At 39.7% G+C, this 13,440-nt stretch overlaps 1 protein-coding gene and 1 long non-coding RNA gene across 2 annotated transcripts in view; one reads left to right on the top strand and one right to left on the bottom strand.

Moving 5' to 3' along the window:
- TPH2 (tryptophan hydroxylase 2) overlaps positions 1 to 12,232 on the bottom strand; it is a 150,760-nt gene extending 138,528 nt beyond the window's left edge. Inside the window, exons 1-4 of the mRNA XM_066258260.1 lie at positions 12,128 to 12,232; positions 8,950 to 9,102; positions 5,451 to 5,634; positions 5,240 to 5,340 (exon numbers count right to left, since the gene is read on the bottom strand). Of these exons, the coding sequence (XP_066114357.1) occupies positions 5,240 to 5,340; positions 5,451 to 5,634; positions 8,950 to 9,102; positions 12,128 to 12,232 (543 nt within the window). The remainder of the gene's footprint in view (positions 1 to 5,239; positions 5,341 to 5,450; positions 5,635 to 8,949; positions 9,103 to 12,127) is intronic.
- Positions 1 to 13,440, top strand: part of LOC136324837 (uncharacterized) — a 457,224-nt gene that overhangs the window by 11,999 nt on the left and 431,785 nt on the right. The window lies entirely within an intron of this gene.

Genomic DNA, 13,440 nt, shown 5'->3' with positions numbered 1-13,440 from the left:
ACAGGTGAAGCAATCACCTGCTTCTCTACCCCTCCCCCCTTCTTTCTTTCTTTCTCTCTCTCTCTCTCTCTCTCTCTCTCTCTCTCTTCCCCTCTTGCAGCCATGGCTCGAATGGTTTGAGTAAGTTGGCCCCAGGCACTGAGGAGGGCTCCATGGCCTCCTGTCAGTTGCAAAAATAGCTTGGTTGCCAAGCAACAAAGCAGCAGCCCCAAATGGACAGAGCATCACCCGGTAGGGGGCTTGCCAGGTGGACGCTGGTCAGGGCACATGCGGGAGCCTGTATGTCTGCCTCCCCCTGCCTCTTAATTAATCAGAAACAGAAATGCAAATTTTCATCTTTGTATGACCATCTTAATGACACAGGCAGAAGCAAATTGTGCTTACAGTGAAACCTCATTTAATTGGGACTGTACTAATTTGGGATATTTGGGAATTCAGGCTAAAGTTTATCTTACCATTAAGTAGGCACAATGGCTTAGTTAAGCAAATTGATAATGTGAACAATATCCTTTGGTTTTCATTTACACATAATCAATCTTCATCACCAATTAATCTTACCCTTTCCATGAAAACAGGTCCCTTTCACCTGGTTATTTGGTAAATTACCCTAAATGTATTGTGTTGTCTAAATGACCAATAAATGTGCATTTATTAAAAACTCTGTCACTCACAATAATTACCAAACTCCCAAATTAGTGTGACTTAGAGAGGTTTTGCTGTATTTTCTGAGTATAGCCACACAATGCAAAATCAATTTTAAGGGATCATGCACAAGATAGCAGGGTAGCTCCATTCCACTCTGGGTCCCTATGATTCTGATTAGTCTGTGGCAACTTCAAGACTTTTATCCATCATCATAACACTTGGGAATGAAACATCCTGTCATTCTTCAGTGAAGTGGAGCCCTTTGGAAAGGAGTTCTTGGTTTGTTCAAGAACCTCTCCTCTTGTCAACAGGCTTCCTGTTTTCCTTCTCTCTGAATACTTTCAGATAATAGATTTTTTTCCAGGGGTTGTTGCTTCAAACTGCTGGAAGCCCAGAAGAAATTGTTTCAATTTAACTCTCTACTGCTGCAGCTCCAAAAGATAACGAGAAAGCAGTGGCTAGTGTGAGAAGGAGGCCAGGCAGGGAGCCAGCTGCTGGCTCAGGGTAGGCTTGAGAGGAGCCCCGTGCAGCATGTTCACGGGGCGGGCTGCTCAACAGGAACCCAAACTCACAGAATATCTTTCGGTTCTCGCCCTGGCTGAAAGAGAAGTGGCCTTCAGGCCACAAGCCTTCGCAGGACAGTCTGCGGGACAGAAATAAAGGGCTTCCATTGCCAACAGCCTTGCTCTCATGAATGCCAAGAGAGTTGCTAACAGGGAGAGAGAGAGAGGTGCCCTGAGGACACCACGCACCCTGCAGAAATGAAGTTTCCTGCCCTAGAAGCTAGCACTTTCATCCTTTTGCTAGAGTCAGGAGCTTTTAAAATGGAGTTCAGGCTGGTTTGCAAAGCATTAAAATGTGTATACAAAATTTGGGGACCATAGTTACCACATCCATAAATGGGTTTGTAACCTAAAAAGGGGACTCCTGCTGCAGAAAGTACATATGATCTTACCAGAGCGTATGAGTGTCGACACTCACTGGTAACACCAGGCACCCTGGGATGGTTCAACTGAAGACACCTGAGCACCTTTATTACTCAGAAAGAAAGCATGCCGTGACGGAAGGAAAACAGTCATGTGAAAAGCACAGCATCTGTTCCCCAGTTCCTGCCAAACCAGACACCATGGTAACAGCATCGTAATCTGCTGGGCTTCCTGAAGAATCTCAATTGTCTCTCCTCAGTAAACACCTGCATCTTATCCAGGCATGGAGAGAGTGATTTACACATCATGCCTCATTAGTCTACTGTGGCGGTGATTACACAAATGTGGGCAATCCAGAGCTTCCAGGACTGGACCAAGGACCAGCAAAATAAAGTAGGGATGCTGGCTACACTAGCGAGCATAGAGACATGGCTTCCATCCATTCTGCACTGAAACCAGGGGTAAGGCTACCCAAGAAAACACAGGACACTTCTGTATTTGGGGCGTATTTCTAAGAAAAAAGTTATTTGTTGTTTACCTAAAATTAGAATTCAACTGAGCCTCCTATATACATTTATTTGCTAAATCTAGCAATGCTAGCACCTGGAAAATATCTGCTGGACACCCACCTGTCCTCTCCCTATTTAAATCAGAGAAAACTGAAGACCAGGCCAGCACCCTGAAGTGCTCAGCTAAATATATGTTGGTACTCAAGTAGCTAACCCAAATAAGTCAACCCTGGTGGACTTTTAGAACCACTTGGGGAGTTTAAATACTACTCCAAACCTAGGCACATTCCCATTCCCAGATGTTCTGATTTAAACACTCTGAAATGAGACCCTGGTGTCAGTATATTTTAATTCCCCACAGATTATTTGAATGGGAAGCTAGGCTGAGGGTCATTGAGCTAGGACATTAGCTCTCAAAAGTTACAGCTCATTAACCAGCACCTTATGGGTGGACCTTGAACCACACTTTGAAAGACGCTCCCAGTCTAGATCCTTGCTACTCAAAGTGTGTGCCCAGACCTTTGGCGTAAGACTCAAATGGGAGCTCTCTAGAAATGCTAGGAAGCTCTCTAGACTTTCAGGACCCGCATCTGCATTTTGAGATAACATTCCAGGTGATTTTTTTGTCCATTAAAGTTTGAGAGGTACTGACCAAGATAGCTATTTAACCCTTTCTAGGGAGCCTCAACAGCCTGGCTCCAATTCCAAGCCTCCTGTGAGTCATCCCAGCTCTAGGGGGTCCATCCTCTTACAATAGCTCCTCTCTGGACTGGGATTATTCTGAAGCACAAAAGGGCTTTAGACAACATTTCCATCCTTATCAAATAATAACATAAAAAAATAAACTTGCTGCCTGACAAGGTGGTGGCGCAGTGGGTAGAGCATCAGCCTGGATGCAGAGAACCCAGAGGACTCAAGTTTAAAACCCCGAGGTCACCAGCTTGAGTGTGGGATCATACACATAACCCCATGGTCACTGGCTTGTGTACAAAGGTCACTGGCTTGAAGCCCAAGGACACTGGCTTGAGCTCAAGGTCGCTGGCTTGATCAAAGGGTCACTGGCTCAACTGTAGCCCCCCAGTCAAAGCACATAGGAGAAAGCAATCAATGAACAACTAAAGTGCCACAACAAAGAACTGATGCTTCTCATCTCTCTCCCTTCCTTTCTGCTGGGTCTATCTGTCCCTCTCTCTGTCTCTCTTGTTAAATAAATAAATAAATAAATAAACTTGCTAATATCAAATTTTGCATAATGAACATTTGGTGTGCTTATAAAAGAAATATGTGTGGTAAAAAAAATGAGTGAGGTAGGAGATTGCTAAGTACTTGTAATTATTTAAAGTGGCTGCAAAGAAAATAAGAAAAGGTATCATAAGGTGGGTATAATTAGAAATAATGAAACAATATTAAGCCCAGGACAACAATGTACACTGGGTATTGAATGCATTTTTTTCACAGCAAGGTCAGTGGTTCCTGTGGTTGTTCCAAGGTTGTTCCACTCCCTTTCTCCAGGTTAGTAATTTCCAAACTAGACTAAGGGGAGCATTTGGAAATAGGTTAGCAAGAAATCCTTTACTGTCCAGGCATTGATCAGGATGATTCAAGACAGCATTTCCATTTCTGAAATAAGTATTTACTCTTGCCAAAATGTTTTCCACTTGTTTTATTAACTAGGCTTTTCAAATGCCCCTTTGAGGCAATAAGAATTTTATTTTCACTTTTTTTACATACGGAATTTAGGGTACAGAGGTGGAGGGACTTGCCCAAGTTCATCCTGTAGGTTAACAACTGGTGTCTGCTAATCCCTTAAATCAGACTTCTGTGCTAATTCTGACTCCTTTTGAGGTGGGAAGGGGAAGATGACAAATGGGTGATTACTGAAGGCAATTTTGAGTGTTTTTCTAATGTTCAGGAGCTTTACATGTGAATTACTGTGAATTATTCTGAAATTTTAATCTATGATGTCAAATATGGCATACTGTGTCTTTAGATGAATTTAGCTTTTTTAAAAAATAATACAAGTGAATTAGATGTTTGACTATTTGTATGAATTATATGTTATAAATTAGCTTGAATTGGTATATTATGCAAATGACTGGTTTGATTAAAAGTTTTCTTCATATTGAAGTTGTCATAGTTTTCTTTAAAGCAGAGTTCTCAAACTTAAGTGTGGGCTTGTTAATTAAACACAAGCTTCTGGGTGTTGCTGATGCCACTGGTCCCGGGACAACTCTTAGAGAACCGCTGTGTATAGTTCTGCTACCAGACTTCCAGATTTCCTCCATTTAAATACAATAAATATCTATAAGCCATTACCCTCAGACCACAAACTCTCCTGTAAGCATGACTGATCTGCTTGGGTTTTTCCCTTTCATCTGCTGCCTGTTTATAGACAAGGGGCATGGGATGGGGGGGGGGATGCTTGTAATGAATGAGGACATTGCTTATTTCTCCCAGACTATTAACTGTACTTTATTCTGACCATAAAGAAGTTCCAGGTCTCTTGTGTTAAATAAAAACTATTGTAACAGGGGAGGGAAGGAATAATGGAAAATTCTTAACCTACATATTATATTTCTTTCAAGGTGGTCATTTTTATTGGAGTAGGGGAGAGATGGTGGTAAATAGATTCCGGGTAGATGTGGGAAGAGATGTGTCTTCCATCATGGCCTCGTTCTAAAACCCTCTGCCTTTCCATTGAGACTGAAGTCCACTACATCACTCTATTCCTAACTACTTCCAGTCAAGGAAAATAGCAAGGAGAATTTTATTCTCTCTCTGCGCCCCGTAATGCCAAGTCCCCCCTAGTTTCCCAAAAGAGTGATCAATTTCAGTTCATCGTTTTTCCAAGGATCACCATCTGCAAGTATATTTCAGACTGTCTGATTCTACAGAAATATTCTCCAAGGTTTAGAATCCCCTCTTCTATTCAAGCCTTTAAAAAATGAATGCTTTATGAAAATGCCATCTCTCTAACCTGCTTCCAGCCAACACATATTTACAGGGAAGCTTTATCATTTGAAAGTTTTCTCTCAGTTATGGGGAATAAATAATAAATTGCTCTAAAATAAAGCATTACAGCACAGAACAGCGAACACTGCCTGGCACGCAGGTGGAGCTGGAAGAGCGTGGGTGGAATGAATTTTACAGGACACTTACTGGGTGATCAGCATCGAGCTCAGAACCATACATGAGAACTCTGTGAGAGCATTTGTCTAATTCAGAAATCTTCCGGGGGAACCAGGGCACATCCTCTAGTTCTGTTGAAAACACAGTGTGGGATCAAAAACGTTAGCTCACAGATTGTGTCTCCCCTTTTGCAACATTTTTCAGATTGCAAAATCACCCAACAAGCAAAAACTGGCCTTGCCTTCTTCCTCTGTCCAAATGTTCTCTGGTGGATTCAGCGTCACAATTGTAGTTTGAAATTTCAGCAACTGAATGAGCTCATTGAATTCCGTTTTGCCACACTCACAGTCCACAAAGATCTCCACCTCTGAACTTCTTCGCCGGGATTTCCTGGACTCGATATGAACCATGTTGACATGTTTTTCCTGTGGAAATATAAGCAACGTCTTTAAATCACCTCCAAGGCACAAGAAAAGAGATGCGACAGGATGTTCTCCTTAACAACTCTTAACCAAAGTGCCAAGTGCCCACCAAGGAAGAAAAGACCATCTCCTCCCTCTTTGGTTGATGAAAACTGAAAACATAAAAGTGTTTTCAATCAGTGTTCCTATTAATAGGAGTAGAGACTGTAATTAGTTTTCCCATCTCATTTAAAAAAAAAGATGGAGACATTAAGGTATATTAGGGCCTTATAAAATTTATTATAATTACAAATACTATCATTTTCCAGAGCTGTCCACATCCCTCTGGTGGTATTCATGATTGTTTGGGTGGGAAATTAGGTTTTCATATTATATCATATAATTCCAAGATTTATATTTTTGTTTTTATGTTTCCAAAAATCATAACTAAAACTCAAACCCCTGATTTTATAGTGATATAACATTTACACTATAAATTAGAATTTAAAAATAAACTAGTAACATTTAGAAATAAAATAATCTTTGAAAAAATATATAAAGAGTACAAGAGGCAGATATTGGGATGGTGTTAGGAAATGACCGATGTTTGGGAAACGTGGGCCAAAGTATAGCCCACATAGTAGGAAAAGAAAAGGAAAAGCTTGACCAGGTGGTGGCACAGCGGATAGAGCATTAGCCCGGGATGCTGAGGACTCAGGTTCGAGACCCCAAGGTCAGCGGCTTGAGCACAGGGTAGCCAGTTTGAGTGTGAGATCATAGACATGACCCCATGGTGGCTGGCTTGAGCCCAAGGTCACTGGCTTGCGCAAGTGGTCACTGGCTCAACTGGAGTCCCCCGGTCAAGGCAGGTATGAGAAAGCAATCAATGAACAACTAAGGGGCCACAATTATGAGTTGATGCTTTTCATCTCTCTCCCTTCCTGTCTCTCTGTCTCTCTCTCTCTCTCTCTCTCTCTCTCTCTGGTGCTAAAAAAAAAGATGCTAAAAAAGAAAGGAAGAAGAAGAAAGAAAGAAAGAAAGAAAGAAAGAAAGAAAGAAAGAAAGAAAGAAAGAGAAAGAAAGAGAAAGAAAGAAAGAAAGAAAAAGGAAAGAAAGAAAGAGAGAGAGAGAAAGAAAAGAAAGAGAGAAAGAAGAAAGAAAGAAAAAAGAAAGAAAGAAAGAAAGAAAGAGAAAGAAAGAAAGAAAAAGGAAAGAAAGAAAGAGAGAGAAAGAAAGAAAGAAAGAAAGAAAGAAAGAAAGAGAAAGAAAGAAAGAGAAAGAAAGAAAGAAAGAAAGAAAGAAAGAAAGAAAGAAAGAAAGAAAGAAAGAAAGAGAGGAAGGAAGGGAGGGAGGGAGGGAGGGAGGGAGGAAGGAAGGAAGGAAGGAAGGAAGGAAGGAAGGAAGGAAGGAAGGAAGGAAGGAAGGAGGGAGGGAGGGAGGAAGAGAAAGAGAGAAAGAAGCCAAGTGTGGCTCTCTGAAGGCCAAGAGACATTAAAAGGCAAACACAAACAAAAACCCTAGATGGGACCACTTGTTCTCTTTCAGCAACCTCCAGACTAATTTCATACAAGGAAGTTTTGTTGCAATTACCACACCATGATGGGGTAATAGTTTCTTTACAGTAAGATGTTTAAGGGATCTAAGCAATTTAATACTTAAACCTCGGGTTTAAATTTCCCCAGGAATGTAGTCTTCTCCTGAGTGGACTCAAGATTACATTCTCTTCTCCACCCTAACCCACCCCCAAATAAGCAGACACCTGGATGGGACTCTGATTATTGGCACAATCCCTAGTACAGTCCTAGACAGTCTCAAATTTTCAGTCCAGGAGGAGGAGAGTGGTTTCCACTGGCAGAATAATAGCAAATCAGTAGCATCCTCCTATTGATAAAGAAACCAGTTCCGTGACAAGGAAACTAAATCTTCTGTTGCTATTTTGATTAACCCTTGCACTAATGCCATATTTTCTAAACTGGCAGATAATAAAGGTAAGACTAATATTAACTTCAAAGTTTAAGACTCTTCACACAGATTCTGTCACTTTGGACTTTTAATGTCCTCTGATTGAAGCAGAGTAGGAAATTTTAGACAAGGGAACTGAAGTCCAGGTGGGTTAAGTGGTTCAGCTAACACCCATGACCAGCTGGTGGCCAAGGGAAAGCTCAGGGCTGCTAACTCCTCCTCCAGGAGTTTTCCACTGCACCCCACTGTCTAATTGAATTGGCCTGCCTTTGGGCCCTGTATAGAGACAGCACTGGATGATATAATTATGTGTAAAATATTTCCCCAGATTTCCATTACTACTGTTTATGGTGCTTGATCCTTTCTTTGAGGTCAAAAGAGAACAAGGAAATATTTGCCAAATCGGGCTGCTAATTCCCCCTGTACAATCATCAAAGAGACGTTACAATAATGCCTCAGAGCTGCACACTTGACCAAGCATTTTTACTCAGATTACTTCATCACAACAAACTTGTTAGGTAGGAATAATTACCGCTACTTCACAAGTGAAGAAATTAGACCTAGGACGCAGCTATGATTTAGCCAAGCCGGAAGAACGCAGGTCTGAATCTTCTAACTGTAATTCCAGCCCTCTTCTCACTGCACCAGCAGCCCAGGGCACCTCAAGACCGAGGCCCCTTATTTCAGCTAATCAGCAGTCACTGCCCCCAAACAAAGGGACAGTGCTTCCTGAAGATCGGGGAACCATCAGGCACGCCCTGGCAAGAAGGCAATAGTTATTCTGGATTTTCTAACCTCATTCTTAACCAGGCTGTATCTTCAGGGTCCAAACCACCCATTTGGGCCTGGGAAAAGGCCACTGCATTTCTTTAAGACAAAGAGGAAGTTTATGTACAAAGGGAGTGACTCATCTTTACAAATGACAAGTTAAGTTCATAAAACACTGAGGCTTAGGGGAATACCAAATACCTATACTCAGGTATCTCATTTTAGGCAATAAATGTGCTTCTAGAACATGGACATGATTAAATCAAATCAGGCTGCACGCTCCTGATGTTTAAAGATACTCTGTTTGGCTCCTTTTGTGTTTGCATTTCCAGGTGTGAGGTTCACATTTTTTAATTACTGTCTCACCAGGCTACAGTCTGCAGAATTACTCATGGGCTAACTCTGAATTCACAAAATGCAGTTCATATGAATCTGCTTCTTTCATTGCTTGGCAGACGAACTCCCCTTGTAAAGCCTCATAATGATGGCTTCTTTGAAACTTTCAACACATTATCCAGAAACGATTCAGTAATATTTCATAACAGATGACAGATCTGTAACCAGGCACACGGTCACCTCTACAGTTATGGACAAGTTGTTTGTACTCACCTGGAAGAGTTTCAGCGCCTTGACCAATCCACCCACTTCGTCTTTCAGCGAGAACACGACCGCCGTCTTGCCACTGTCAGCAGCGGTTTCGCTCCTGCTGCTTCCTCTGGTGCCTTTTTTATCATCCTTTTTGCCAGAGTTAGCTTTATTTAGCTTCAGAGAGGTAGAAACACAAACACACAAATACTAGTTAAGGCTCCAGAGTTCTCTTTCACTAGATTTTTTTCAGATATTCCATTGATATGCTGGAAGCCCCAGCAATCATAAACTCAATAAGTTGTTATGTCAATTTATAACTTTTTGATCATTAATATTGTTCTAATTTACTCTGGAAAACTATTTTTTAATGGTCTGAGATAGGTCGATATTAAAGGGAGTTCAGATTTGATTCACTCTAAGAGTAACAAACATCTATCATAAAGTAAAAGATCTCATAATAAATCATTCCTGCCTTTCTAAGTTCATTTTACAGCATAAACTTTGATCTGTTAGCCAAGTTGATTTATATGGAAACTAAATATAACAAAAAGAAGACCAAGAAATAAATTTTTTTTAAAAAATCCAACAGATCAAAGGAATATTTTTCACAATAATTTTAGTTTAAATTAAATCTTAAAAACAAAATACTCATTTCATTCTGAAATATGTCCAGACATGTTCTGAAATTGATAACCTCACTTTCTACAGCTAGATCCACATTGCCAATGTGCATCTATCTACAGAAGTCCAGCACAAAGGGATGGATTCATGTAAGGCCATTTATGTCAGCAGATGATAGCTGAAAAGTGTTGTTAAAATTCAGCCACAAAGAAAAGAAAAGATTGGGAAAGACATGGGGTGTGGGGGAGGGGTGATGAAGAAGGATGAGAGAGAGGGAGAACTACCCCATCATTAGGTACAACAAGTAGGATCTGAGAAACTGAAAACCATGAACATTTTATTAGCTCTTCAAGATACTATATACATGACTGAGTAGTAACTAAATGGCAGATTCCAGAAACTTGGAGCACATTGTTAGAAATGCAGAATAAGGAAGCTGGATTGCATTAATTTAATGGGAGAGAGGGAGGGAGGGAGGGAGAGAGGGAGGGAGGGAGGGAGGGAGGGAGGAAGGAAGGAAGGAAGGAAGGAAGGAAGGAAGGAAGGAAGGAAAAGAAAGGAGGGAGGGATGAAGGAAGGAAAGAGAGAAAGAAAAGAAAGAGAGGGAGAGAGAGAAAGAGAGAAAGAAAGAAGAAAGAGAGAAAGAAAGAAAGAAAGAAAGAAAGAGAGAGAGAGAGAGAGAGAGAGAAAGAAAGAAAGAAAGAAAGAAAGAAAGAAAGAAAGAAAGAAAGAAAGAAAGAAAGAAAGAAAGAGAAAGAAAGAGAAAGAAGAAAGAAAAGGAAGCTGGAAACTTTCATTTGATAGAAAAAGCAAAATTAGGGTATACTTTTTTGGACAAGCAAATGAGGAATCAGGTAAACAGAGAACTTTCTCCTTGGTAAACAGTGGTATAATACCATCACATCAATCTATTACTTCCTCATGAAACTAAGAAATGTACATTATATATGGAACCCAGTGAATAGAGATTTGACATTATCTTCCTCTGATTTTTCTACTGGCTTTATTTTACATATTAGTATTGCCTCACTCACTAGATTTATACATCATTAAAAATATTTTATTATTTATGAATTGAGGGAGAAAAATGTTTATGCAGATATTGACATTTGAGAGTATGTTTAGTCATTAAAAGATCAAATGTCTAAATACTCTCACCATCTGCCTCATCTTTACTACATAACACACAAATCTTATATATTTAAGCATCATAACTCCAAGGTTTTTTTTTTGTTTTGGGGTTTTTTTTATAATAAGATACCATTTAAGGTTTTTTTTAATTCATTTTTAGAGAGGAGAGAGCGAAAGAGAGAGAGAGAGAGAGAGAGAGAGAGAGAGAGAGAGAGAGAAAGGGGGGAGGAGCAGGAAGCATCAACTCCCATATGTGCCTTGACCAGGCAAGCCCAGGGTTTTGAACCGGTGACCTCAGCATTCCAGGTCAACGCTTTATCCACTGCGCCACCACAGGTCAGGCCTCCGAGTTTTTTTGTTGTTTTCCTTCTGGCAGTACATTATGGCTGCAAAGGTCCTTCATGTAATATCCCATCTGAATATTCATGATATTTAAATATTATAAAATCTATGTTTAAGTTCTTTATCTCATTCTTGCAAATTGATTTAAACAGTTCTACAAAATTTGCCCTGATTATTTTTTAACATTCTTAGCAACAATAATACAACCTTCTAGTACTGAAGATTGAAATATCCTTCTAGAGCTGAAATATTAAAACAGATTTTTCTATGGTGCAGACTGAATTATAATTGATTGATAAAGTCTGATAGTACAGTAATGAAATATCATTTAATATTTTAATGACTAGAAATCTGAATACATTTTTCTTTCAGTGTCTTTTTTTATTAAATCTCATGACTATTACCTCAGATCAGAATCTAAAACCCTGCAAAATATTTTTTATTCTGTTAATATTTAGATATAAAACTATCTTAAATTATTGAAACAAGTGGTGTATTGCTTTCATTACTCCATCAATTAAACTGGAAAAAAATGGAGTAATGAGGAATGCAGGAAAACTTTTGAAAGGAATTCAGCCTTTCTTTTATTCCAATAACCAGCACCTATACATAAAAATAGAAAAGATTAGTAAAAAAATAAAATAAAAAAGATTAATAAAAAAAAATCAGGCTGTGTAGATGGGATGGAGTATAAGAGATACATACAGTAATCTTGCAAGAATCCTAGAAATCTATTCATTTTTTAACCCTGTTCCTTCTCACAATAAGTGGCCTTTCAAAGTTCTCCACACTTTTTTTGTTGTGGATATAAGACATTGATTTACACAACCTTTTGTTGATGTTCAAGACCTCCTTTGCATTCTACTTATAAATTGTGAGGAAAAGAAGTTTAGCACCTAGCAATCAGCATGCATGCTTTACTTTATACAGAGATACAGAGAGAAAGAAGCCCGGAGGCAGACAGGATAGAGGCTAGGTACACAGATTAAAGAGGAAGAAGTTGAGGTGTGTGTGCTTGCTCTACATCAGATGTCCAAACAGCAATATGGCAGGATGAGACGATTGCTACGAACTCACTAGAGAGTGCCAGATACCCAGTACTCACTGTTAAGCTGCCATGTAGCTGATGCTCTTCAGGCACCGCTGAGTCCAGGGAAAACCCTCTCCTTGCCCAGTATTTACTGGAAAACATCATCATTGCCGGCTGCATGAATCCCGATGTAATTTTCTTTCTCTGCAGCAGGGGGAACTAGAGAGGCAGCAGTAGCGCTGGCGTTGATTGAGAAAGGAAGGAGCGTGAGAAGAGCAGCCGGCTCGGAGCGCTGTCCCAAACCTTGGTGCTGAAGAAAGAGCAATGTGAATCCTCTCCTCCACAGGCTCTTTTATATGAGTGACTGGGGACTGATGGACGGCTGATTAGAAAGAAACTCATTTCTGGCTGCTGATGGCCACAGTCAGATTACAGACCTCAAGCCTGGGGTTATCTGTGCCCATGGTACGATTTGTTTCATAGGTCGAGTAACCATTTGGACGTGGGTGATGGAGAACAATACATAACAGGGTGTTATTTGTAAAAGAAAATATCTCTCCCCTGATGTTACTCTCATCTTTCAAACCTGCTACTGGCAAGTTAACCTCAGCCTTAGATGATTATGAATTCAAAGGTTTTGTGCTTTCTTTCCAAAAGAAGAAAAATAATTTTTAAGAAAAATCAGCACTACTGAATCCCTAAGCCATTTTATTTTATATTAATAAGTATTTTTTCTGACCTGAGGCGTTAAGATTGTGCATGCACCTGTGTGTGTGTGTGATGGCTCTAAAAAAACGCACTGCTTGCCACTTTGTGGTGCTGATCAGACACTTGTAAATAAAATGTGATTTAGCCACATATATACATATTAGCTATATATTTGACTAACCTCAAGATATAGTTGAGGCACTAATCACAGAATCTTTTTCACAAAGTGGGAAGTAAAAGGAAGCTAAATGCCTAGTCATTCCTTTGATGTTACTGATGGTTAGTGAATTTTTCCTCTCAACTTGCAAATAGATCAAATCCAACAAATTTGAATCGCATATCAATTGATGTAGTTATTCATACTTTAATAAGTCATAAAATCCACCATTTCACAGGAAATTATTGCCAACTTCTTGAAGGATGGGTGGAAGACTTGACCAAATGTGCTTGACTGCAAAACTGAAAACATGGGGCTGACACTGCTTGTTGACATAGAAAACAAAATAAAAAATTTCAAAACAGGCATGGATGAACTAATATTAACTGAATTTTAATTGTTCCTGGTGTTTTGAGTGGACATCATTAATTTCTGATCCAATTTTAGAAATATTATTTGGCTGAAATTTCCTCCAAAAATCAGCTCTGACTAGCTCAGAGGAAAGTCAATACATTGACTGAAG

The sequence above is a fragment of the Saccopteryx bilineata genome, chromosome 2, assembly GCF_036850765.1.
Source record: "Saccopteryx bilineata isolate mSacBil1 chromosome 2, mSacBil1_pri_phased_curated, whole genome shotgun sequence".
Taxonomy (NCBI): Eukaryota; Metazoa; Chordata; class Mammalia; order Chiroptera; family Emballonuridae; genus Saccopteryx; species Saccopteryx bilineata.
This window is presented reverse-complemented; position numbering and strand designations above follow the sequence as displayed.